Below are 23,469 nucleotides of genomic sequence, written 5' to 3' on the forward strand. Positions count from 1 at the left end.
CAGAGTACCACTCTTTTTTAAGTCAGTGGAGGGGGTGCTGAATTTCAACTGACAGTGAAACCTGAAAGGGTGTGATTGCGAGGAAGAATTAACATGTTTCACAAAATTAAAAAGATAAAATCCTCCCAAAATGTATAACTAATTCCCAAAGGCACTTCCAACCGTACAGATTAACCTTTTGATTTAAAATTTAAATCATTCAGCACTTTAAGTTCACCTTGGCAATGATTTACAACATGCAAATACTTGCAACAAATTCAACTTGAAACTATTCAGTTTATGCCTACTGATGCCAAAAATTCAACATTTTCACCATAAAAATACTGACATCAAATAAACAAAATAAAAATACAATTTTGGGGGGGTTTTGTCTGATAATTTCTACATTTTATGACCAATTTAAAGTGTCAGTGTCCAAAATAGTGCAGCGATATTGGCGTAAATCCTGGATTCTCACCATCAGGCCTCCTGAATGTGGCAGCAATACTGGCCAAAACATAAGGTACAACCTGGATTTTCTGCCCTTGGTGACCCCAGTGGGGTGGCCAGAACCTTAAGTACACCCAGGTTTCTCGCCCCGAGGAGCCCCCAGTGCGGCGGCCGTCTTGGACAGGGACATTAGCTACGCACAGGATTCTTGGCCACCCCAACTCCCATTGCGTTAGCCATCTTGGACAGGGGCATTAGCTACATTCAGGATTCTCAGCCAAAAAACGATCCGTCACTCTCCTCATGTGTGGCAACGAACTTAGACAGGGTCTTTAGATACACTCCACATTCTGATCCCCAGGACCCCCAAGTGTGGCGGCCAACTGGAACGGGGATTCTTGCCCAAGGACCAGCAAGGTGCGGCCGCCATCTTGGACAGGGACATTAGCAAAACAAAGGATTCTCAGCCTTCGACCCACACGATGCAGCGGACGTCTTAGACAGGGACAATACAGATGCCCAAGATTCGCGTCTCCTGTAGAGGTAAGATCGGGCCGGGTCGGGCCTTAAAATGTCAATCAGATTTTCAGGTTCGGGTCGGGTCGGGTCGGGCTTCTCTCTCGCCGACCTTTTTTTTTTTTCCCCCCCCGAGGCCGTCAATAGTTTTGGCCACATGACCGTGGTTCGCAAAAAAACAGAAGTCGCCTCATCACAACACGTAGTGTACAAAACTCTTGCAATAACAATTCAAAGAACTCCTTCCTATCTCTGTCTATGATCCACCCATCATTATTCTTTTTTGTCTCTCTGCTTCTCTCTCTTATAGTGCTGCGCTAGATTCTTAAGGACGTACTGCTGCGGTGGTTTAGGGACCAATTTTCAACCCGTCAAAATTATGGACGGCCTTAAATTTTCCCCGTCCACTCTTAAAAAAAAAATCTGTCAATGATAGAAAATTGTCGGTTAATGTAACCTCTTCAGAAACAGAAATATAAAAGATGTAAATGTTTTTAAAGTCTTGTTTAACTTAGAGTTGGTTCCAAAAGACAGGCTTTGTTATCAGAAATCACACCTCCTCCTCGCGAGTCCTCACAAATAAAATATGAAATGTCGAGTTTGCTTCGGGCTCGGGCCTGCAAATCAAGCTAAGTGATCGGGCTCGGGCCAGGTCGGGCTTAAATACCCTCGGGCCGGTTCGGGCTAGATTTTTTAGGACCGATCTTAGCTCTAATCTCTTGGTCCCCCACTGGTGCGGTGGCCATCTTGTACATGGATGTTTATTACACCCAGGATTCTTGCCCAGAAAGGCCCTTAACCCTCCACCCCACCAGTGCTCTGGCTATCTTGGACAGTGACCTGAAGTGCAACTGGGATAGTTACCCCAAGCCCCTACCTCTAACCCCCACTCGGTGCAGTGGCCATCTTAGACAGGGACATTAGCTATGCCCAGGATTCTCATCCCTAGGCCACTCTGCTGTGGCGGCAATTTTGGAAAGGGACATAAGCTGCACAGGGGATTTACGCCCGTGGCCTCCCACTTTTTTGACACGCACCTGCATCCACATAATTGATCCAATTCACCTCATTCCAATATCAACATATTCCAAACATTTGTGCAATGTGGGCTTCCATTTCTTTTTTCATTCCAAAAATGTATCGTTTGAATTGTAATTCAATGCTAAGATCTTGCCTACCTTGTTAAAGAGCTTTACAGGAGCAGCTATTGAAGCAGTTTCTCTGAGGTAGTCAAACCATTTAAATGGCAGCTGAGTGTAACCTGCAGCAGAGTTACAACCACAAAAATAATTTACAAAAAGGTACAGTGGGACAAATAAGTATTTAGTCAACCATCAATTGTGCAAGTTCTCCTCCTTGAAAAGATTAGAGAGGCCTGTAATTGTCAACATGGGTAAACCTCAACCATGAGAGACATTCATTCATTCATTCACCTTCCGTACCGCTTGATCCTCACTAGGGTCGTGGGGGGTGCTGGAGCCCATCCCAGCCGTCTCCGGGCAGTAGGCGGGGGACACCCTGAATCGGTTGCCAGCCAATCGCAGGGCACACATAGACGAACAACCATCCACGCTCACACTCACACCTAGGGACAATTTAGAGTGTTCAATCAGCCTGCCATGCATATTTTTGGAATGTGGGAGGAAACCGGAGCACCCGGAGAAAACCCACGCAGGCCCGGGGAGAACATGCAAACTCCACACAGGGAGGCCGGAGCTGGAATCGAACCCGGTACCTCTGCACTGTGAAGCCGACGTGCTAACCACTGGACTACCGGGCCGCCTACCATGAGAGACAGAATGTGTGAAAAAAAACTCATTAAAATTACATTGTTTGATTTTTAAAGAATTTATTTGCAAATCATGGTGGAAAATAAGTATTTGGTCAATACCAAAAGTTAATCTCAATACTTTGTTGTGTACCCTTTGTTGACAATAATGGAGGCCAAACGTATTCTGTAACTCTTCACAGGCTTTTCACACACTGTTGCTGGTATTTTGGCCCATTCCTCCATGCAAATCTCCTCTAGAGCAGTGATGTTTTGGGGCTGTCGTTGGGCAACACGGACGTTCAACTCCCTCCACAGATTTTCTATGGGGTTGAGATCTGGAGACTGGCTAGGCCACTCCAGGACCTTGAAATGATTCTTACACTCCTTTGTTGCCCTGGCTGTGTGTTTGGGATCATTGTCATGCTGAAAGACCCAGCCACGTCTCAGCTTCAATGACCTTGCTGATGGAAGGAGATTTTCACTCAAAATCTCTCGATACATGGCCCCATTCATTATTTCCTTTACACAGATCAGTCGTCCTGGTCCCTTTGCAGAAAAACAGCCCCAAAGCATGATGTTTCCACCCCAATGCTTCACAGTGGGTATGGTGTTCTTCGGATGCAATTTAGTATTCTTTCTCCTCCAAACACGAGAACCTGTGTTTCTACCAAAAAATTATATTTTGGTTTCATCTGACCATAACACATTCTCCCAGTCCTCTTCTAGAGCATCCAAATGCTTTCTGGCGAACCGCAGACGGGCCTGGATGTGTACTGGCTTCAGCAGGGGGACACGTTTGGCAGTGCAGGATTTGAGTCCCTGGCGGCGCATTGTGTTACTGATTGTAGCCTTTGTTACTGTGGTCGCAGCTCTCTGTATGTCATTCACTAGGTCCCCCCCGTGTGGTTCTGGGATTTTTGCTCACCAGATCGAGGGAGATTATCAGTGGTCTTGTATGTCTTCCATTTTCTAATAATTGCTCCCACAGTTGATTTATTTACATCAAGCGTTTTACCTATTGCAGATTCAGTCTTCCCAGCCTGGTGCAGGTCTACAATCTTGTCTCTGGTGTCCTTCGACAGCTCTTTGGTCTTGGCCATGGTGGAGTTTGGAGTGTGACTGACTGAGGTTGTAGACAGGTGTCTTTTATACCAATAATGAGTTAAAACAGGCACCATTAATACAGGTAACGAGTGGAGCCTCGTTAGACCTCATTAGAAGAAGTTAGACCTCTTTGACAGCCAGAAATCTTGCTTCTTTGTAGCTGACCAAATATTTTCCACTCTAACTTGCAAATAAATTCTTGAGCTTTACCCATGTTGACAATTACAGGTCTCTCTAATCTTTTCAAGTAGGAGAACTTGCACAATTGGTGGTTCAGTCAATACTTATTTGCCCCACTGTATTTGATGTAGTTAATATACATGTTCTTACCAATTTTGTGTTAACAAATGCCAATTTAAATATCTGAATGAATTAAATAAGCATATGCAGTACCTCGAGGGGAGGTCAGTTCAATGTTGTTGATTTCACAGAAGCCAACGGGGAAGATGGAGGGTGAGGTGCCATGGTAGCAGAACCAGTCTGATCCATCAACCGCTTCAGAACCATCAATTCCAATCATAAGATACCCATCTGCCAACACCTTAACAGCATGTGATGTTAATATTTTACACAAATACCAAATATTCAGGATACACTTACCTTTCTTACAGTGGCTACACATATTGCTGAGAGATTGAGAGGGTCAATAGCTTCCAACTTCATGCCATCCTTAAACCAATCCACACTTTGGTCCACATCTCGCACCTGATAATGATAGATTGCAATTAGATTTGGGGAAATTGTCACACGCACATTCACACATGAGAGAGAGAGAGAGAGAGAGAGAGAGAGAGAGAGAGAGAGAGAGAGAGAGAGAGAGAGAGACGCTCACTACGGCGTCCAAGGGTGACAAGAGTTAAGGACCAGTGGTTGACATTATACCATACTTTACGTTAACCTTAAGATAACCATTATTTGTCCCACATTGGGAAAATTTGCAGTCTACAGTAGGGATGTGAATCTAAGCACTGAGGACGATTCGATACACATCTCGATGCACGACCAGCGATGCGATACGACGCGATACACATTTAGTTCAAATCAATGCGATCCGATACGATACAGTGCAATTTGTTGTGATATTGTGCAATTAAACATGATGCAAATACGCAAAGAAAAAAAGTTTAAAAAAAGATGGAATTCAGTATGGTATTGCAAAAAGTATACCACTTTATTCCTTATAAACAGTAGAACGTGTAAAACAACTTATTTAAGCCCTTTCACAATTGGGTTTTGTGCAAAGAAAATGTAAACAATTTGGCACCTGAGACTCACAGCTGTTGCTGTAGTGTAAACACAAACAGACTACTCACTGAGTGTCGTATATGAAATATCCATCTCCATAGGACAGAAAAAAAATACAATTGAAACAATGTGGCAGTCACAGCCTCAAAGCTGCTGTGTGTATTGTAGCGTACGAAGACCACTCTCACTGAGTGTCAAAATGAAATGTCCAAAAGAGTCATCCATATATAGTTTTTCCTTGCGCGGTCACAGTGAGCTGCAAGGGAACCCCCAAAATAAGAGGCGATTTTTTTCTGATCCTGACCTGGTTTGCCAAGAGTTTCTCCGGTGTCCAACAAGGAACTGGACGGGAAGGCCGGGGAGGGGGCGGGAAACTTGTCGGTGATGTGGTGCCATCGTTTTAAGTGGTCTGCATATTTGTGGTGCTGCCGTTGTATGGCTTTGTAGTGCGACATTCTTTACAAATTACGGAGCTTTTATCAAGCTTTCCGTCTTTCTTTTCAAAGCCGTAGTATTTCCAAACATACGATCTGAATGTTGCGGAAGCATTAAATACAGTACTTTCCTCGCTGCTGCTTGTGCGAACTCCATAATGTTTCATTAGTTGTGTACTGCACACAAACCGTCCGTATTCAACACAAAATAATGATGGTGCATTCATTGCGCCTAGGAAAGGGCAGATAGGTGACGTTTAACATGAACTAAACGGCGCTTGAATCGGATTTTACCGATACCCACCAATGCATCGTGATGAATCTAGATTTCACCCATCAATCGCGTCATACCCAGAGAATGAGCCGATGCAGTCGCGTCGCGCACGTGCGCATCGATTAATATCGATTCTTTTCCACACCCTTAGTCTACAGCAGCAAAATGGGGCGGGGGGGTGTTGCATGCAGAAAATAAATGTTTCAGAAAACTGTACACAGTATAAATATAAGTTCCATATACATCTTATGCATACATAAGGTGGCTGTGCTATTTACAATGGTTACAGGTTTTCACGCATGTTTATTCAGCAGCCTGACAGCAGACGATAGGAACGAGCGGTGGTATCTCTCCTTCTTGCAGCGCGGGTGTAACAGTCTCTGGCTGAAGGACACTCAAGTACCAAAGGTGTCATTGACAGAGTACAAATTAGATGATTTTTTAATGATATGCTGTTTTATGTCACACAGAATGTGAACAAATGTGTATTTTGTTCACTCAATCCTCCACTTATTTTTTTTTTCTTTCATTCAAACCGCAACTGACAGATTGAGGAAGCAAAATGATCATGTTTATGAGATTACCTTTTGGAAGAGCTGTGGCGGGGCATCAACTTGACCTTCAATTTTCTTTGTTATATCTGGAAAGTATATTGGATCAAGTTAGTACTACAATAATGAATGTCGAATAATGGGAAGATAAACACTGAACAAATCCCAGTCACGACAGACATCCTCATGGTTAGATTTATTAGATGCGAAATCCAAGTTACTGCCTTTGTTAAAATGAGTGGGATGCACCACGAAGGGCATCCAGTGTCAACACTATGCCAACAGAATTACCCTGAGGACAGTGACCCTGTAGAAAATTTCAATGACTGCTGTGTCAACTATCCACTAAAAGAGTGTGCTAACACATTGTGAAAAAGGTCAGGACTGGTTTCCATTGTGTACAACGGGATCTGTGGAACGAAAATGCGCCAGGGAAAATAAATAAATAAACTAAGGTTTTTTTTAAGTGGTCTTTGTTGACTCTTAGACATGAAGGAATTATGTACCGTATTTTCCAGACTAAAAGGTGCACTGCATTATGAGGCACACCTTCAATGAATGACGTATTTTGTAATTGTTTTCATACATTGGGTGCGCCGCATTGTAAGACCCAATCTACAATGCATTCACTAGGTGGAGCTACGCTCAAGGAAATGCCAACAGTACGATCACATGTTACTAAAACTTTTTTTTAATAAAGCAGCGACACAGTTCACTTAACCAACAGCAAGTTATAACATTGACTCGTTAACGTTGAACTCTCTTGCCGCCGCTCTATTTCCGTATTCAACTGCGTAATCGATCGCCTTAAGTTTGAACTCTGCGTTGTCAGCATGTCTCGAGCAAGGAGCCATATACACAAGGCATATTGGATTTTAAAGTGCGCTGTGAGCTTTTAAGAAAATGGATGCCTTTAAGGTCCGCCTTTTAGTGCAGAAAATACACTAGATAGAGACTTCAATTTAGTAGTCGGAGAATCTGACACGTATTTACAGTCAATATATGTGCAAAACAAAATGTACATTACACTACTCCTAAATAAAATTTTAGCATCTACATCAGTGATTCTTAACCACTGAACTGCGGCACATTAGTTTGCCACTACACTTAATTGAGGCAAAAACTATTTATTTATGACAAAAAAAAATAATTGTGGTCATCTATCTATGCCAGCGGCTAAATTCTTAAATGCTCTTACATCACGGGTGTCAAACTCAAAGCCCTCGGGCCAGTTCTGGCCTGCCACATCATTTTATGTGGCCATGAAAGCAAATCAAAGATGTCAACTTTCATGATACCTGCGAAAATATCAACCAAAATTTCAAATTCTCATTTGTAATACAGAAGAGTATGAATTAAACAAGAATATGAAGTAAGAGTATAAATTAAATTAAAAAACTGGTTCAACAGGAATAAATTATCACTAAATTTGCAAAAATCTATGGTAGTTGTTTTTGGCACGAGACTAATCAAACAACAATTTAAAATACAGGTAAACTCAATTGAAATAGAACGTGTTTATGAAAATAGGTTTCTTGTACTGGTAATAGATACTAAAATATCTTGGAAGCCACACATAGACAACGTTAAAAGAAAAATATCCAAAACCATAGGGATCCTCCACAAAACTAAGGATGTGTTAAATAAAAGATCATTGTACACATTATACTACTCATTATTACTTCCATATATGACCTACTGTGTGGAAATATGGGGAAACGCTTGCAAAACAAACACACTCCCAGTTTTAAAACTACAAAAAAAAGCAATCAGAATAATCAATAGATCTAAATATACAGAACCCATGAATCCCCTATTCATCAAATCAAATACAATGAAATTCTATGACCTGGTTGACTTTAAAATCGCCCAATTAATGTACAAAGTAGATAATAATCTCATTTGCCAAAATATCCAGAAGCTTTTTGAAATTAGAGAAAGTTGTTATAATTTAAGGCAGTGGTCACCAAACTACGGCCAGCGGGCCGGATCCAAAAGGTGAGTTAAGAGAAAAAAATTATTCAGAATACTGGGAATTTAACCCAAAATGGAGAAACGTTTTTTTTTTCAATGCAAAGAAAAGATTGTCTGTCTCATCTGTCGGTGGCGGTATTCAAAAAATACAATCTGTGGAGACACCACGAATCCCGTCACGACAACAAGTACGATTTTTTGCATGGGCAAATGAGAGCAGACAAACTGTCAATGCTAAAAAGAGGAACGTTAGCTCAGCAAAATACATTTGTTTGCAAAGCTCAGCTGAACCAGCCATCTGTTCGGGCTGGCTTTCGGTTTGCTCAACTGATAGCAAGCAGCGGGTAAGGAGAGTTTGTCAAGAAATGCACGAATGCTGTCGCGGAGGTGATGTGTCCTGAGAAGAAAGATGTCTTTAATACCGCGAGTGTATCAAAAAAAGTTATTTGATTTTGTGTGGAAACAATACATTTTTACATCTAGGCACTCTTGCAGTCACACCTTTGCTGTTACAAACTGACCCCGGCCCCCCATCAGAGAAGCGAAAAGTTATGTGGCCCTCACAAGAAAATGTTTGGGGACCACTGATTTAAGGGGAACTAACCTATACAAAAAAATCCAAAACAAGAACAAACATCAAGCAAAGGAGTGTATCAGTAATAGGTGTCAATCGGTGGAATTATTTTGAAATGGACCTGAAAATTAGTAAATCGCTTGTTGAGTTCAAAAACAAATTCAAAACATTAGTCCAAAAAAAACTACACAAATCAGAGTTAAGCTGATAATTTGATATATCTGTAACATATAGTAATACATCAGAATTACATTGATCAACTTATTAAATGTATTAATGAAATGTAGTATTTATTATGAATATGATAATTGATATAAAAATATGCAAGAGTGAGTATGTTTATACAAACCGAGAGCTGTAGACTAGTACAGTTACACATAAGGATAAAAGCATTGATGATACGTAGATTTTTCTTTTATTTTTGTTTTGAAAAAGGATCAACTAATATGTCGTTACAGAATTAGGGGTAGGACCAGATAAGTTTCTTACTTCCTCCTACTCCTTTGAACATAGAATTGTGATGACTGTTTTTTTTTCCTTTTCTTTTTACAATTTTTGCTTGCTTTCAATTTTGTCAATTTATTGTTGTATTGTATTTTATATGTTCAATAAGAACAAACAAACAAACAAAGAGTGATACTGGAAGCATTTCCAAACCCCTCATTAGAGTAACTTAAACAATAGGTAAATAAACCATGATTCTTGACTTCTGAAATTAGACTATGGGAGGTCGGGGTTCCGATTGGGGGTTTGAATCATGGGACTTTTCCAATTACCGGTACTGTCAAGTCTGGCCTGTGAAGGTCTTTGAGACTTTTTACTAAGCTCGATACAAATAAAATAAAACAACTTGACTTTACTCTTATATATTGTATATGCTGTAGATTGTAACCTTAACTTTAATTTTGATTGGCCACAGAGACAAATCCATGGGAAATAATCCCTCATCTACAATATCTACAGTGTGCATTCACTACATATTGTACGTCCCTAAAAAACAGACGGAGCTAGTTGCAGCAGGCATGATCACAATTCATGGTGAGACTATGGAGCGTGTTGAGGAAAACCAATACTTGAGCAGATCTTTTGACAGTCTGATGAAATTCTCGAACACTGTGGATAGTCTCAGAAAAAGTACCGGTAAATTGAGACGGTCTCATTAGGAAACTCGGGTACTTGAGAGTAAACCACAACATTCTCATGACATTCAATTCATCCTTCATTGAAAGTATCATCACCTTCTGAATCACCAGCTGGTTTCATTCAGCCACGCATTGAGATTGTAACAACCTGCAGAAAACCGTGGCTGTCTGGTCTAAAACCATTACTCCTCTTAGATTTTTTTGGTTGTTCATTAACAAATGACAGGCAGGCTGCTTGGTCACATTGTTCATACACGTTTTAAGATTAAGATATCCTTTATTCGTCCCACACTGGTGAAATTTTCAAGGCTATATAGATACGTTCATCTGGGACAAGTAACAGTGGCTTTTGTAGTTATGGTGATGCCGAATTTTAAAGTAAATTAAAAATGGCGGATTTCCTGTTATGTTGAGCATATGGCTCAAAGAGACTTTTTGGCTATACACACCATATTTTCATATATCTAGGTCAGTGTTTTTCAAACCCTGTGCCGCGACACACCAGCGTGATATATTGTCAGGTGTGCTGTGGGAAATTGCACAATTTGTATGCCTGTGCGGTCGATCGCCTTGAAGAGTAATCATGTAGTACTCTTCCATACCGGTAGGGAGGAGCAGCAGCTAGGAAATTGACTTATGCTTCGAGACAAGCTAAGTTTCCGACGCGAGACAATACAATGAAAGGTATCTTTCATTCTGATTTACGTTTAATGGAAATGCAATGGCACCAATGTTCCCTCTAAGCTTCGCAAATGCGCACTGGTCGCACACGCTCAGCGCACAAGAAAACCTATACAGCTCAGTGACCGCACTGCCAATGAATTTTTTTCTGTATCAATTTGCCGTGTAATTTAGTGAGTGATAGGTGTCCAACCAATCACACGATACGATGCAACGACGCTTTGCACCAAATCACGGCAGTGGCAGTACTTGCATAGTACAATATTGCAGGAGAGCGCAAACGACCGGGAGAAAAAGATGCGGCTGTCGCGCAGAAAAAAATTCGACCCTGAGCAAGTTAAAGTTCTAATTGACTACAAATGCACCAAATATTGGATTGATGTTGATTTGATTCCTATTCAGTATGTTATAATACTGCGTTCATTTTCAATGTTAAAAAAACGCTCATACAGTAAATATTCCCATGTACGGAGTTTTTTTCAAAAGGAAATCCCTTCACCCGGACTAAAAACCTATACATTAAAATTTCGACTACGATGTCACATTAACGAACAATTCATAACAACGGAATTTCCACGACCCGGAACCCGGAAGCCATAAAGAAACATGCAGTGGCGCAAACACAAGCAAGCCCTGCTCGATACTATGGAGTAACTCTGTCCGCGCCACTATTTACTCTGATTGGAAACAAAACGGCGACATGTAGGTGACATGTCTCATTAGCATGAGTTTTACTGGAATAGTGAAGGATTTTCATTTCGCTCACAGCTCCAAGTTTCCAGAACGCAACATACTCATTGGCTTACCGAGCGTCATCCTGGCATCATCCTGGCCTCCGATTAGCGAAGAGGAACCTCACTATGTGTGTAGATACTGTAGCTAGATCCGTGGAAGATAGAGTGGAATGCATCCGATTAGCTACTCAGAGTAGATTTCTTGTGGCTCGACAGACAGTCAAATAAACGAATGTTTCCTGAATAACAAGTGAACTTGTTATCATGCTAAAAACCTTACGCTAACTGGAGCGCTAATTAGAGAGAAGGCGAGTTCCATTGAGCTAACTAATGGCCATCGAGGACGACGAAGCGTCCCGTGGCTGGCTTTAAAGGTTCATTGCATGACATCAACTGAGCAACGCTGTCTTGGGTGGGAGCTTGAGTTAAAGACAGTGAGATTGTGGAATAATAATAATAATACGTTTGATTTATAATTATAAATTATATAATTGGAAAAAAAAATTGCGGCCCTTTAAAATTTGTATTCAAGTACCCCTGGTCAAACGGCTGATGAGTCAAACTTTGAGCGTAATTTTGAGGAGGATCATAAAAATGGGGTGTGCTGTGAATTAGGTTTAACATTTTCCCTGGCAGTTTCTAATTTTAGTTATTTCACACTCATCTGTCTTCTTGACTCTACCATAAACAAGTCGTCGTGCTCTCTCATTCTGATTCAATCTTTTGAAAACATCCAAGACAGCGGTGTCATCAACCCACCAGATCTTTTAAACCGATGTCCAATGCTGCGCGACCATCCAATATTATGAATTAGAGGACTGTACATGTGACACCAGAAGTCATCGGATCCATCCTGGCTCTCTTCATAGACCAGCCTGAGCCGTCCTCCAATGACTTGCTCCACCAAGGCCACTCGTGTCCGGCAAAGATAATTTTTATCCACCACCTCTACCCGCATCAGCTTCTTAAAAGGGAACTGTGTATTTTCATGTACCTAAGATGAAAATGAGAAAGTATACAAATGAGGCCCAAATGAGACAGGTGACACATTTCATGGTACTGTTCTTGGGAAATATACCACCACCTGTAGTGGCACTAAAAAGTTTGGACACCACTTCTTTTATTTATTTATTTGTGTGTGTGTGTGTGTGTGTGTGAGAGAGCGCGTTGTTGCGCCCTCCCAAGGAAGAAGAAAATATTCACACACACAAGCACAAGTACACACCTTTTGTAAATAAAGGCGCTGGTCCCCAAACGTTTTAGTGCCACTAGCCATTTTCATGTGGAAGCATATTTTCAAAGAACGACACCCCCAAAAAAATATTGATTTAAAATATCACTTACCACGATCTGTGTGTATATCAGCAAGTGAACACAAAAATGTTCTTTCCAATAATATGTTCTATGCGTCCTTGTAGTCTAAACACATAATTCTGATTAATATTGCGTTGATAGGATATGAATGAGGCAAACAGAAAACAGGTGAGGTGTGATCGGTCGTTGCCTGAGCCGTGAGCTGACTTCCCCCTTTAAAAAGGAAGGGTTTTTTTTCAAACCGGGTCAGGTAGTTTAGAATATTTTTTTTCCTGAATAGATCAAATCATTTAAAAACTGCATTTTAGATTTACTGATGTTGTCGTTGTCTGATCTTATTTTTTGAATGATAAGCATTAAAGTGGGCAAACTGCAAAAAATGAATTTCACAGTGGAGCAAATACTTTTTGATGGTACCGTATGTCCCACTCGTGGTTATTTATGCAGAATTCTACTTGATTGCTTTTGCACAGTATATGCCCAAAAAATAGATGTGCGTTTGTACAGTATATGCCCCAAAAATATAGATGGAAAACACACACAGGAATAAATACATTAAAAATGTAAAAAAATATCTAGAAAAATATATTGTCAAAGCATTGTACAGTATACAGTCAAACCTTGGTTTTCATCTATAATCCGTTCCAGAAGGCCGTTCGAAAACTGAAATTGTTCAAAAACTGAAACCACGCTCTTTTTAAAATAAAAATGTTTACTGAACACGTCTGCTCACAATGGAAAGCAACACAAGGAAGCGTCACTTCCTCGTCTACCCGAGGAAGCGTCACTTCCTCGTGTAAGGAAGGCAAGAGGAGTTAAATGCTACATTCAAGTGCGCTCAGTTTGTTCAAGAACCGAAATTTGTTCGTCATCCGGGGCATAAAAAAAAAAAATCGACATTTTTGGTCAAAAAACTAATTGGTCCAGAACCGAGACGTTCGAAAACCGAAGTTTGACTGTATTATATATTCACATACATCTATGCAGACACCAGTTGCTGGTTAATTTCCATTTCCATCTCACCTTGACATTAAAGTCGGGTGGCAGTGTTTTAGCTCCAGTGAGACGCTTCACAAGAAATGCTTTCCAGTTCGAATGCTTATGCTGTATGCCTGCAAAAGATATTGTATTGATGCTCATGCTGTAACTACTTTGTACAAGGCGGGCAAAAAGAAAGACATCTCATGAAGACAAATACAGCTTAATGGGATCAGTCTCACTTTTTGGCGGTACAAGAGGTTTACCGCTCGAAGCACACCAGCCCACAGGATGAACTTCAGGGATACAAAGATTACACCAGAAGTCCTTACTGCTGTCAACGTCAAAACCTTCATAACGCAGGAGAGCCTTGAAGCCTATGGAAAATAAGCAGATATCTATTAGAGCTTTACTTTGATCCACAGGCTGATTAATCATCACCCATAAAATCAGCACTGATTGATATGGAACCAATGTACAGTGGAAGGAAAGTGTATGTGAACTATGGCCTCAATATATTGGAAAAACATGTGAGGTGTGATTTGGATGTTAACTAGAGCGATATTGATATTACTACGTTATTTAACATGTTTAAAAAGAAATTAATTTTAATTATCTACGGAAAAAAGTCATTTTTTTCATGGGGCAAAATAAGCAAGCTCAATGTGTTCTTAGTTAATTGATTTTAATTCCCTCGATAATGTACAATTATTAGGAGACGAGGAAAGTTTACATCCGATTGGTCAAATTCAGATCAAAGAAAATAATTCGAGGAGAAAATTACATGTCTTTGTGATATGCATATTGTGTAGGCCATTATCGCAATATCGATTATGTTTTTTCAATACAGTGGTACCTCTACTGACGAAATGAATATTTCCTGTAAGAAATTTAACAAGAACATTTTCTAAGTAGAGATGCGTTTTCTATGTAAATGCCCTAATTCGTTCCAAGAGCCCAAAGATTCAGACATACATTTTTTATGTAACAAATACATGTTAAAATTAGATTATTGCACAATAAATGAGAGTTGTGCATAATAAAAAAAAACAAAGAATAAAGAATAAAATGGACATTTTCATCGTTTTTTTTTGCCCTATTTATTTCATGTTTTCTCTCAGAAGTGGTTCTTGCCTGGCATCTTGTAAAGAACAGATCCAAGGACGTTGCTTTTCTTGGCTTTTAACAATCTTTCGAAAATGTCCAAGACAAACATTCAGCAAAGTCAGCGATCGCCCAACTGGTGAACACTTTTTCTGGGTGATTCACATTTACGTAAAACTATCGGGACGCCTCATGACCTGAGGAGCAAATGATGAGGACGCTGCATAGACGCATAGTCAAAATATTTGACTTTTCGGCAGAGGACAACCAGGAAAAGCATCCATCCATCATCTACCGCTTATCGGGTCGCGGGGGCAACAGCTTTAGCAGGGAAGCCCAGACTTCCCTCTCCCTAGCTACTTCTTCCAGCTCTCCCCGGGGGATCCCGAGTCGTTCCCAGGCCAGCTGGGTGACATAATCTCTCCAGCGTGTCCTGGGTCTTCCTCGGGGTCTCCTCCCGGTGGGACATGACCGGAACACCTTTCCGGCGAGGCGTTCAGGAGGCATCCGAATCAGATGCCCAAGCCACCTCATCTGGCTCCTCTCGATGTGGAGGAGAAGCGGCTCAACTCTGAGCCCCTCCCGGATGACCGAGATTCTCACCCTATCTCTAAAGGAGAGCCCGGACACCCTGCGGAGAAAACTCATTTTGGCCGCTTGTAACCGGGATCTCGTTCTTTCGGTCACGACCCATAGCTCTTGACCATAGATGAGGGTTGGAACGTAGATCGACCGGTAAATTGAGAGCTTCGCCCTTTAGCTCAGCTCCAGACGCTGCACCGATCCGCCTGTCGATCTCCCGCTCCCTCCTGCCCCCACTCGTGAACAAGACCCCAACGCTTGGGCTGCGCCTAGAAATTCTGTCCATAAAGGTTATGAACAGAATCGGCGACAAAGGGCAGCCTTGGCGGAGTCCTACCCCCACTGGAAACAATTCCGACTTACTGCCGGCAATGCGAACCAAACTCTGACATCGGTGGTATAGTGACCGAACAGCCCGTATCAGGGGGTTCGGTACCCCATACCCTCGAAGCAGCCCTCACAGAACTCCGAGGGACACGGTCAAACGCCTTCTCCAAGTCCACAAAACACATGGAGACTGGTTGGGCGAATTCCCACATACCCTCGAGGACCCTGCTAAGGGTGTAGAGCTGGTCCACTGTTCCACGGCCGGGACGAAAACCACACTGCTCCTCCTCAATCCCAGGCTAGACTTCTTGACGGACCCTCCTCTCCACCACCCCTGAATAGACCTTACCAGGGAGGCTGAGGAGTGTGATCCCTCTGTAGTTGGAACACACCCTCCGGTCCCCCTTTTTAAAAAGAGGGAATACCACCCCGGTCTGCCAATCCAGAGGCACTCCCCCTATTGACCACGCGATGTTGCAGAGGCGTGTCAACCAGGACAGCCCCACAACATCCAGAGCCTTGAGGAACTCCGGGCGGATCTCATCCACCCCTGGGGCCTTGCCACCGAGGAGCTTTTTAACCACATCGGTGACTTCAGCCACAGAGATAGGAGAGCCCACCTCAGAGTCCCCCAGGCTCTACTTCCTCCAAGGAAGAGGTGTTGGTGGAGTTGATGATGTCTTCGAAGTACTCTGCCCACCGGTTCACAACGTCCCGAGTCGAAGTCAGCAGCGCCCCATCCCCACTGTACATAGTGTTAGTGGTGCACTGCTTCCCCCTCCTGAGACGTCGGATGGTGGACCAGAATTTCCTCAAACCCGTCCGGAAGTCGGCTTCCATGGTCTCACCAAACTCTTCCCACGCTCTGGTTTTTGCCTCGGCGACCACCGAAGCTGCGTTCCGCTTGGCCAGTCGATACCCGTCAGCTGCCTCTGGGGTCCTACAGGCCATAAAGGCTCGAAAGGACTCCTTCTTCAGCTTGACGGCATCCCTTACTTCTAGTGTCCACAGCGAGTACGGGGGTTGTCGCCACGACAGGCACCAACCACCTTACGGCCACAACTCAGATTGGCCGCCTCAACAATAGAGGCACGGAACATGGTCCACTTGGGCTCAATGTCCCCCGCCTGCCCCGGAACATGGGAAAAGCTCTGTCGGAGGTGGGTGTTGAAACTCCTTCTGACAGGGGATTCCGCCAGACGCTCCCAACAAACCCTCACAATACGTTTGGGTCTGCCAGGACGTACCGGCATCTTCCCCCACCACCGGAGCCTACTCACCACCAGGTGGTGATCAGTTGACAGCTCCGCCCCTCTCTTCACCCGAGTGTCCAGAACATGCGGCCACAAATCCGATGATACAACTACAAAGTCGATCATCGAACTGCGGCCTAGGGTGTCTTGGTGCCAAGTGCACATATGGACACCCTTATGCTTGAACAAGGTGTTCGTTATGAACAATCCGTGGCGAGCACAGAAGTCCAATAACAAAACACCACTCGAGTTCTGATCAGGGGGGCCGTTCCTCCCAATCACACCCCTCCAGGTCTCACTGCCATTGCCCACGTGAGCATTGAAGTCCCCCAGCAGAACAAGGGAGTCCCCAGCCGGAGTACTCTCCAGCACACCCTCCAAGGACTCCAAAAAGGGTGGGTATGCTGAACTGCTGTTTGGTGCATATGCACAAACAACAGTCAGGACCCGTCCACCCACCCGAAGGCGGAGGGAGGCAACCCTCTCGTCTACCGGTGTGAACCCCAATGTACAGGCACTGAGCCGGGGGGCAATGAGTATGCCCACACCGCCTCTGCGCCTCTCACCGTGAGCAACTCCAGAGTGGAAGAGAGTCCAACCCCTCTCGAGAGAACTGGTACCAGAACCCAGGCTGTGTGTGGAGGCAAGTCCGACTATATCCAGTCGGAAATTCTCTGCCTCACACACCAGCTCCGGCTCCTTCCCTGCCAGAGAGGTGACATTCCATGTCCCAAGAGCTAGCTTCTGCAGCCGAGGATCGGACCGCCAGGGTCCCCGCTTTTGGCTGCCGCCCAGCTCACATTGCACCCGACCCCTTTGGCCCCTCTCATGGGTGGTGAGCCCATGGGAAGGGGGACCCACGTTGCCTCTTCGGGCTATGCCCGGCCGGGCCCCATGGGTGTAGGCCCGGCCACCAGGCGCTTGCCAACGAGCCCCACCTCCAGGCCTGGCTCCAGAGGGGGGCCCAGGTGACCCGCGTCCGGGCAAGGGAAACCTTGGTCCATATATTTTACTCATCATAAGTGGTGTTTGAGCCGTGCTTTGTCTGGCCCCTCACCTAGAACCTGTTTGCCATGGGTGACCACTATCACTTAGCTCCTGGATCATTGGGACACACAAACCCCTCCAACACGATATGGTGACGACTCACGGAGGGGCAGGAAAAGCAAAGCTTTTTATTTTGCCAAAAGCTGTTGCCATGGTGACGTGGCTTTTGCCAAGAAAAATTATGCTGATTTTGATGGTCTCGCATACTGTACATGTGAAACTTGGCACACACATCACGCTTGGTCAATTTATAACAACAGTCAAACGTCGGTTTTCGAGCGTCTCTGTTCTCAACCAAATCGGTTTTCGACAAAACATTTCCGAGTTTTTTATGCCTCGATGACGACCGAATTTCGGTTCTCGAACAAACTGAGCGCACTTTAATGCGTCACTTGACTCCTCTCGCCTTCCTTACACGAGGAAGTGACGCTTCCTCGTTTCGCGTTCCATGGTGAACAGACGTGTTAAATAACACCGTCCATCCATTTTCTGATCCACTCTATCCTCACAAGGGTCGCGGGGGGTGCTGGAGCCTATCCCAGCCGTCTTCGGGGAGTAAGCGGGGGTCGCCAGCCAATGGCAGGGCACACAGAGACAAACAACCATCCGCGCTCGCACTCACACCTAGGGCCAATTTAGAGTGTTCAATCAGCCTGCCACACATGTTTTTGGAAAGTGGGAGGAAACTGGAGAAAACCCACACAGGCATGAGGAGAACATGCAAACTCCAAACAGTAAGGCCGGAGCTGGATCCGAACCCGGTACCTTTGTACTGTGAGGTCGACGCGCTAAACCACCCGACTGCCATGATCAGATTTTTGCCACAAAATAATTTAAAGGACTTCGTTACAACGAACCGTTGTCAGCTAACTGCCACCGCAACCTTGTTTATGAATAAAATGTACAGCACGGGATTCCCTTCCGTTGCTTAGCAACTCTACTCATACATTGTTGTACCACCGGAGGCACGGCACTCTGTCGCTGACTACACTGCGAGCAATGACCACAATCCCCAACATCCGTCAACTATTTAACTTTTTTTTTGGGGTGGGGGGGCATGTGGCCGCTGTCAATGACAACAGCCAGGACAAATTTCGTTCCCAGCACAGACAACAACAAAAAAAGTGAGAGAAAATTACTTAAGAACATTGAGCAAATTGAAATTGAAATTGAAATTATTTTAAAAGTGGGGGGGGCTTTAGGGGCCTGGTGTGAACACTAAATGTAGGTGTCCTTCCCCAAAAACACATACACACAATACAACATAAATGCATTCCAGCGGGAGTTGTCTTACCTGCTAGCTTAACAATTTCTGCTATCCAGTAAACCTTAGTGGAGTGATTGGTGTCAGAGTTGAGCACTTCAATTCTCACACCTTCCTCAATACCGCCCCAGCATGTCCCCATGGGAGCCTGAAACATTGTTTTTGAAGAATGAATAACACTGGTTTCAATCTTCTGGGTGTTGCTCATACTTACATGCTTGAAACAGCTGACTGGAGCTCCAGATGTGTTATTGACACAGATATACGGTCCCCAGTCAAAGCTTTCAGATGGAACCACTGGCCGAACAGAAGAGGATTCAAAAGAACAACATAGATCTATTTAAGTAGGTCTGCCACAAACTGTATTGCTGGTTGACTAGTGACCGATAGTAGTCGTGATATTCCGAATAATCAGATCGTATGGAAATATCAGTATATCACACCAGCAAGCAGCTGCTCTAAGACCATCATTAGCTTAAACCCAGTGCACCTATGGTGCTGTTCACCACACAATAGGCGCCTTTGGCATAAATGCTTAAAGTTGCATGGATCACGCGTTTGAGATCATGTGTCCATTCAAGATGGCGACTTTGAGTCAGGATCAAGTAATGTCGAAGCTGAAGTGATATTTGATGTATGTTTTGCTAATACAGTGGTACCTCCAGTTACGAAATTAATTCGTTCTGGAAGGAATTTCTTAACTAGAAAATGTTGCAAGTAGAGACGCATTTTCCATGTAAATGCCCAAATTTGTTCCAAGCCCCGTAAAGCATAAAAATGCATCAAAATATGTAACAAATACACGTTACAATTAGATTATTGCACAATAAATGAGAATTGTGTGTGATGTAAAACACAGAATATAGTAAATAATAAAAATGATGGTCATTTAACTTTTAACTGCGTCCTCATTGTTTTTTGCCCTCTTGAGTTCATGTTCTCTCTTTGAAGTGGTTTTTGCCTGGCGTTTGGTAAAGAACTGATACAAGGACGTTTGCTTTTGTCGGCTTTTAACAATCCTTCGAAAATGTCCAAGGCAAATAAGATATCCTTTATTTGTCCCACACTGGGGAAATTTACAAACATCAACAGAGTGAGCGATCGTCCGACTTGGGGACGCCTTTTCTGGGTGATTCACAATTACTTAAAACTAAGTACGAAGGGCAAATGACGTGGACGCTGCATAGACACATATCTATCTATCTACACACAGAGATAGTCAGGATGGTGCTTGGTAGTAGCCAATGGCAGAGAAGTTAGAAGTATGTTACGTTCAGGAAACTCAGAGCTGTGAGTAGCAGCCCACACTGTATGTTTACCTTTCATATCTTGAAATATCTTTCAAGAGGCAATATTTTCCTGTTGAGGCGTTTCGTACCTTGAAAATTTCGGAAGTAGAGGTACCACTGTGCACCGAAAAAGAAGACTGAGGGCTGTTTCTCACGAAATATGGTGAAAGCCTTACATTCTGGGGACCTGACATCATCAAGGCAGGCATAATCTTGCCAGAAATTAACAAATTTGTCCCCCAGAGAGCCTCCAAAATGTAATCACTGGGTGCCGCCGTATGAGATGTATGAAGAGCATATGTGCGGTGAATAATATCAGTGTGTGGTTGGCTCATGTGCCCCACACACTAAGAGCGGATGGCACTGAAGCACCGAAATTATCAAACATGTTCAATCGTAGGCGCCGATGAAACATACTGGCTCATACAGAGTACATGTGGGCAATGAGGGCCAATGGCGCCAAGTGCACGCCAGGCTTTACAGCTCGAATTCTTTTTGGTGGTGTTACCCAATCACGTACATGCGTGGAAATATTTAATAATTTATTTCCCAGACCTGATGCACAGCCGCGCGAACATCACAACCATGCGTCAACTCAGGTGTATCAATAAAGCTTAGATGACTGATGAAAAGAAAGTACCGGTATAATGCTTTTGTGGGTCTGAATAGGATACATGTTCAGGATTTTGTTCCTGATGTTTCAAGTTTCAATACAGTCATTGCTAAAATGTATGGCTTGAGTTCCTGTGCTCTTCAAAACTGCAGCTGTCACACCAATCCTGAAAAAAACTGGTTCAGATCCCAATTACTTCAATAACCTACGCCCCATTTCCCATCTTCCCTTCATCTCGAAAATTCTGGAGAAAACTGTCGCCTCTCAGATCCACTCCCACCTCACCGACAATAGTCTTTATGAACAATTCCAGTCCGGCTTCCGTCCCCGTCACAGTACTGAAACAGCCCTCATAAAAATCACAAACGATCTTCTCATGGCAGCAGACTCTGGCCTTATCTCCATCCTCATCCTCCTTGACCTGAGTGCAGCCTTCGACACGATCTCACACCCCATCCTCCTCAATCGACTCTCTACCATAGGCATCACCAACACCCCTCTACATTGGTTCCACTCATATCTCACTGGCCGCTCTCAGTTCATTCAAGTTGATTCTTTTACTTCACAATCCCTCCCCGTTTCTTCTGGTGTTCCCCAGGGTTCTGTCCTCGGTCCGCTCCTCTTCATTGTCTACCTCCTTCCACTCGGAAACATTTTCCGCAAATTTGGCTTACACTTTCACTGCTTTGCGGATGACACCCAGCTCTATCTCTCCAGCAAACCCGACGCTTCTCTCCCACCCTCGTCCCTCTCTCACTGTCTCTCAGAAATCAAATCTTGGTTCACCCACAATTTCCTCAAGCTAAACAGCAATAAAACTGAACTCCTACTCGTCAGTACCAAATCCACTCTAAACAAAGCCGACAGTTTCTCCCTCACAATTGATAATGCCACTATATCTCCTTCCCCCCAGGTGAAGAGTCTGGGTGTCATCCTTGACAGTTCACTATCCTTTCACTCCCACATCAATAACATTACCCGGTCCGCTCATTTCCACCTTCGCAATATAAACCGCCTCCGTCCCTCACTCACTCCGCACACCACCGCTATCCTTGTTCACAGTCTCGTCACTTCCCGTATTGACTACTGCAACTCACTCCTCTTCGGTGTCCATCAAAAATTCCTCCATAAACTTCAACTTGTTCAGAATTCAGCAGCCCGGATCATCACGAGAACCCCCTCCTTCCATCATATCACCCCCATCCTCCGACAGCTCCACTGGCTTCCTGTCAAACTTAGAATCAACTTCAAAATACTTCTCTATACATTCAAAGCCATCCATAACCTTGCGCCCCCCTATCTGTCAGATCTTCTTCAAATCTCCATTCCCTCTCGCTCACTCAGGTCCTCATCCTCCCTCCACCTTTTTCTACCCTCTGCCCGTCTCAGTACAATGGGGTGCAGAGCCTTCAGTCGCTCTGCCCCCAAACTCTGGAACTCACTTCCTCCCAACATTCGTAATATTGACTCTCTTTCCTTATTCAAAACCCAGCTCAAAACCCACCTATTCAGACTTGCCTACCCGCCTTAAATCTTTCTTTCTTTATTTATTATTTTATCTGTGTTTTACTATTGGTCTTGGCTGTACAGTGTCCTTGAGTGTTGTGAAAGGCGCTTATAAATGTGATGTATTATTATTATTATTATTAAAAAAACAAAAAACAAAACAAAAAACACTTTCAATGATGACTATGAAACTACCTATAAATGATAGGTAGTTTCATTTCATGATAGAAATCATGATAGAATGCATGATTTCCCTTTTTTCAGGCATCAAGCATTTTTTAAAAATGTTAACGATTGTGAAATCAGATGAGTAAAATTAGGAAAAGGCACTGTAGCAAAGATTTTATGTTTTTAATTCAAATTTATTCAAGATGTTTTGCTTTGTTTTTCACTAGTATGTTTAATTTAAAAGTATTCATTGGTCTACAAAATAAAAATGAGATGAGCAAATGAAACGGGGAAAAAATGCTTAAAGATTGGGAAGAACATATTTTATTAGCACTGTAATGCAGTATTTTATAATGAAGTGGGTTTTGTGCGTTTTATTGCTTTGTGGCAAAGTTCTGTCATTTTATGTGCTCCGGTTTGAGTTCTTGAAAACATTGCTCTGTTCGTGGGTGTCGGAATGTGTGTTGTTCATGTTTCGACATCGCTGCGGTCTTACAATAACTGTGTTTTGGTTGTTCAGAGTGCCTCCGTCAAAAACACACAATCACCTGTGTGTGCTGAGATAGTCAGGCATCAAAGACTTTCTTTTGCCATG

At 43.3% G+C, this 23,469-nt stretch overlaps 1 protein-coding gene across 2 annotated transcripts in view; it reads right to left on the minus strand.

The window, feature by feature from the left end:
- Nucleotides 1-23,469, minus strand: part of LOC127604147 (MBT domain-containing protein 1-like) — a 75,845-nt gene that overhangs the window by 33,925 nt on the left and 18,451 nt on the right. For both annotated transcript variants that reach the window (XM_052071095.1, XM_052071094.1), the window contains exons 5-13: nucleotides 19,513-19,595; nucleotides 19,329-19,446; nucleotides 13,964-14,098; nucleotides 13,767-13,855; nucleotides 12,189-12,423; nucleotides 6,358-6,413; nucleotides 4,421-4,525; nucleotides 4,214-4,361; nucleotides 2,124-2,206 (exon numbers count right to left, since the gene is read on the minus strand). In XM_052071095.1, coding sequence (XP_051927055.1) covers nucleotides 2,124-2,206; nucleotides 4,214-4,361; nucleotides 4,421-4,525; nucleotides 6,358-6,413; nucleotides 12,189-12,423; nucleotides 13,767-13,855; nucleotides 13,964-14,098; nucleotides 19,329-19,446; nucleotides 19,513-19,595 — 1,052 coding nt within the window. The remainder of the gene's footprint in view (nucleotides 1-2,123; nucleotides 2,207-4,213; nucleotides 4,362-4,420; nucleotides 4,526-6,357; nucleotides 6,414-12,188; nucleotides 12,424-13,766; nucleotides 13,856-13,963; nucleotides 14,099-19,328; nucleotides 19,447-19,512; nucleotides 19,596-23,469) is intronic.

This window comes from Hippocampus zosterae, chromosome 7 (assembly GCF_025434085.1).
Source record: "Hippocampus zosterae strain Florida chromosome 7, ASM2543408v3, whole genome shotgun sequence".
Lineage (NCBI taxonomy): Eukaryota > Metazoa > Chordata > Actinopteri > Syngnathiformes > Syngnathidae > Hippocampus > Hippocampus zosterae.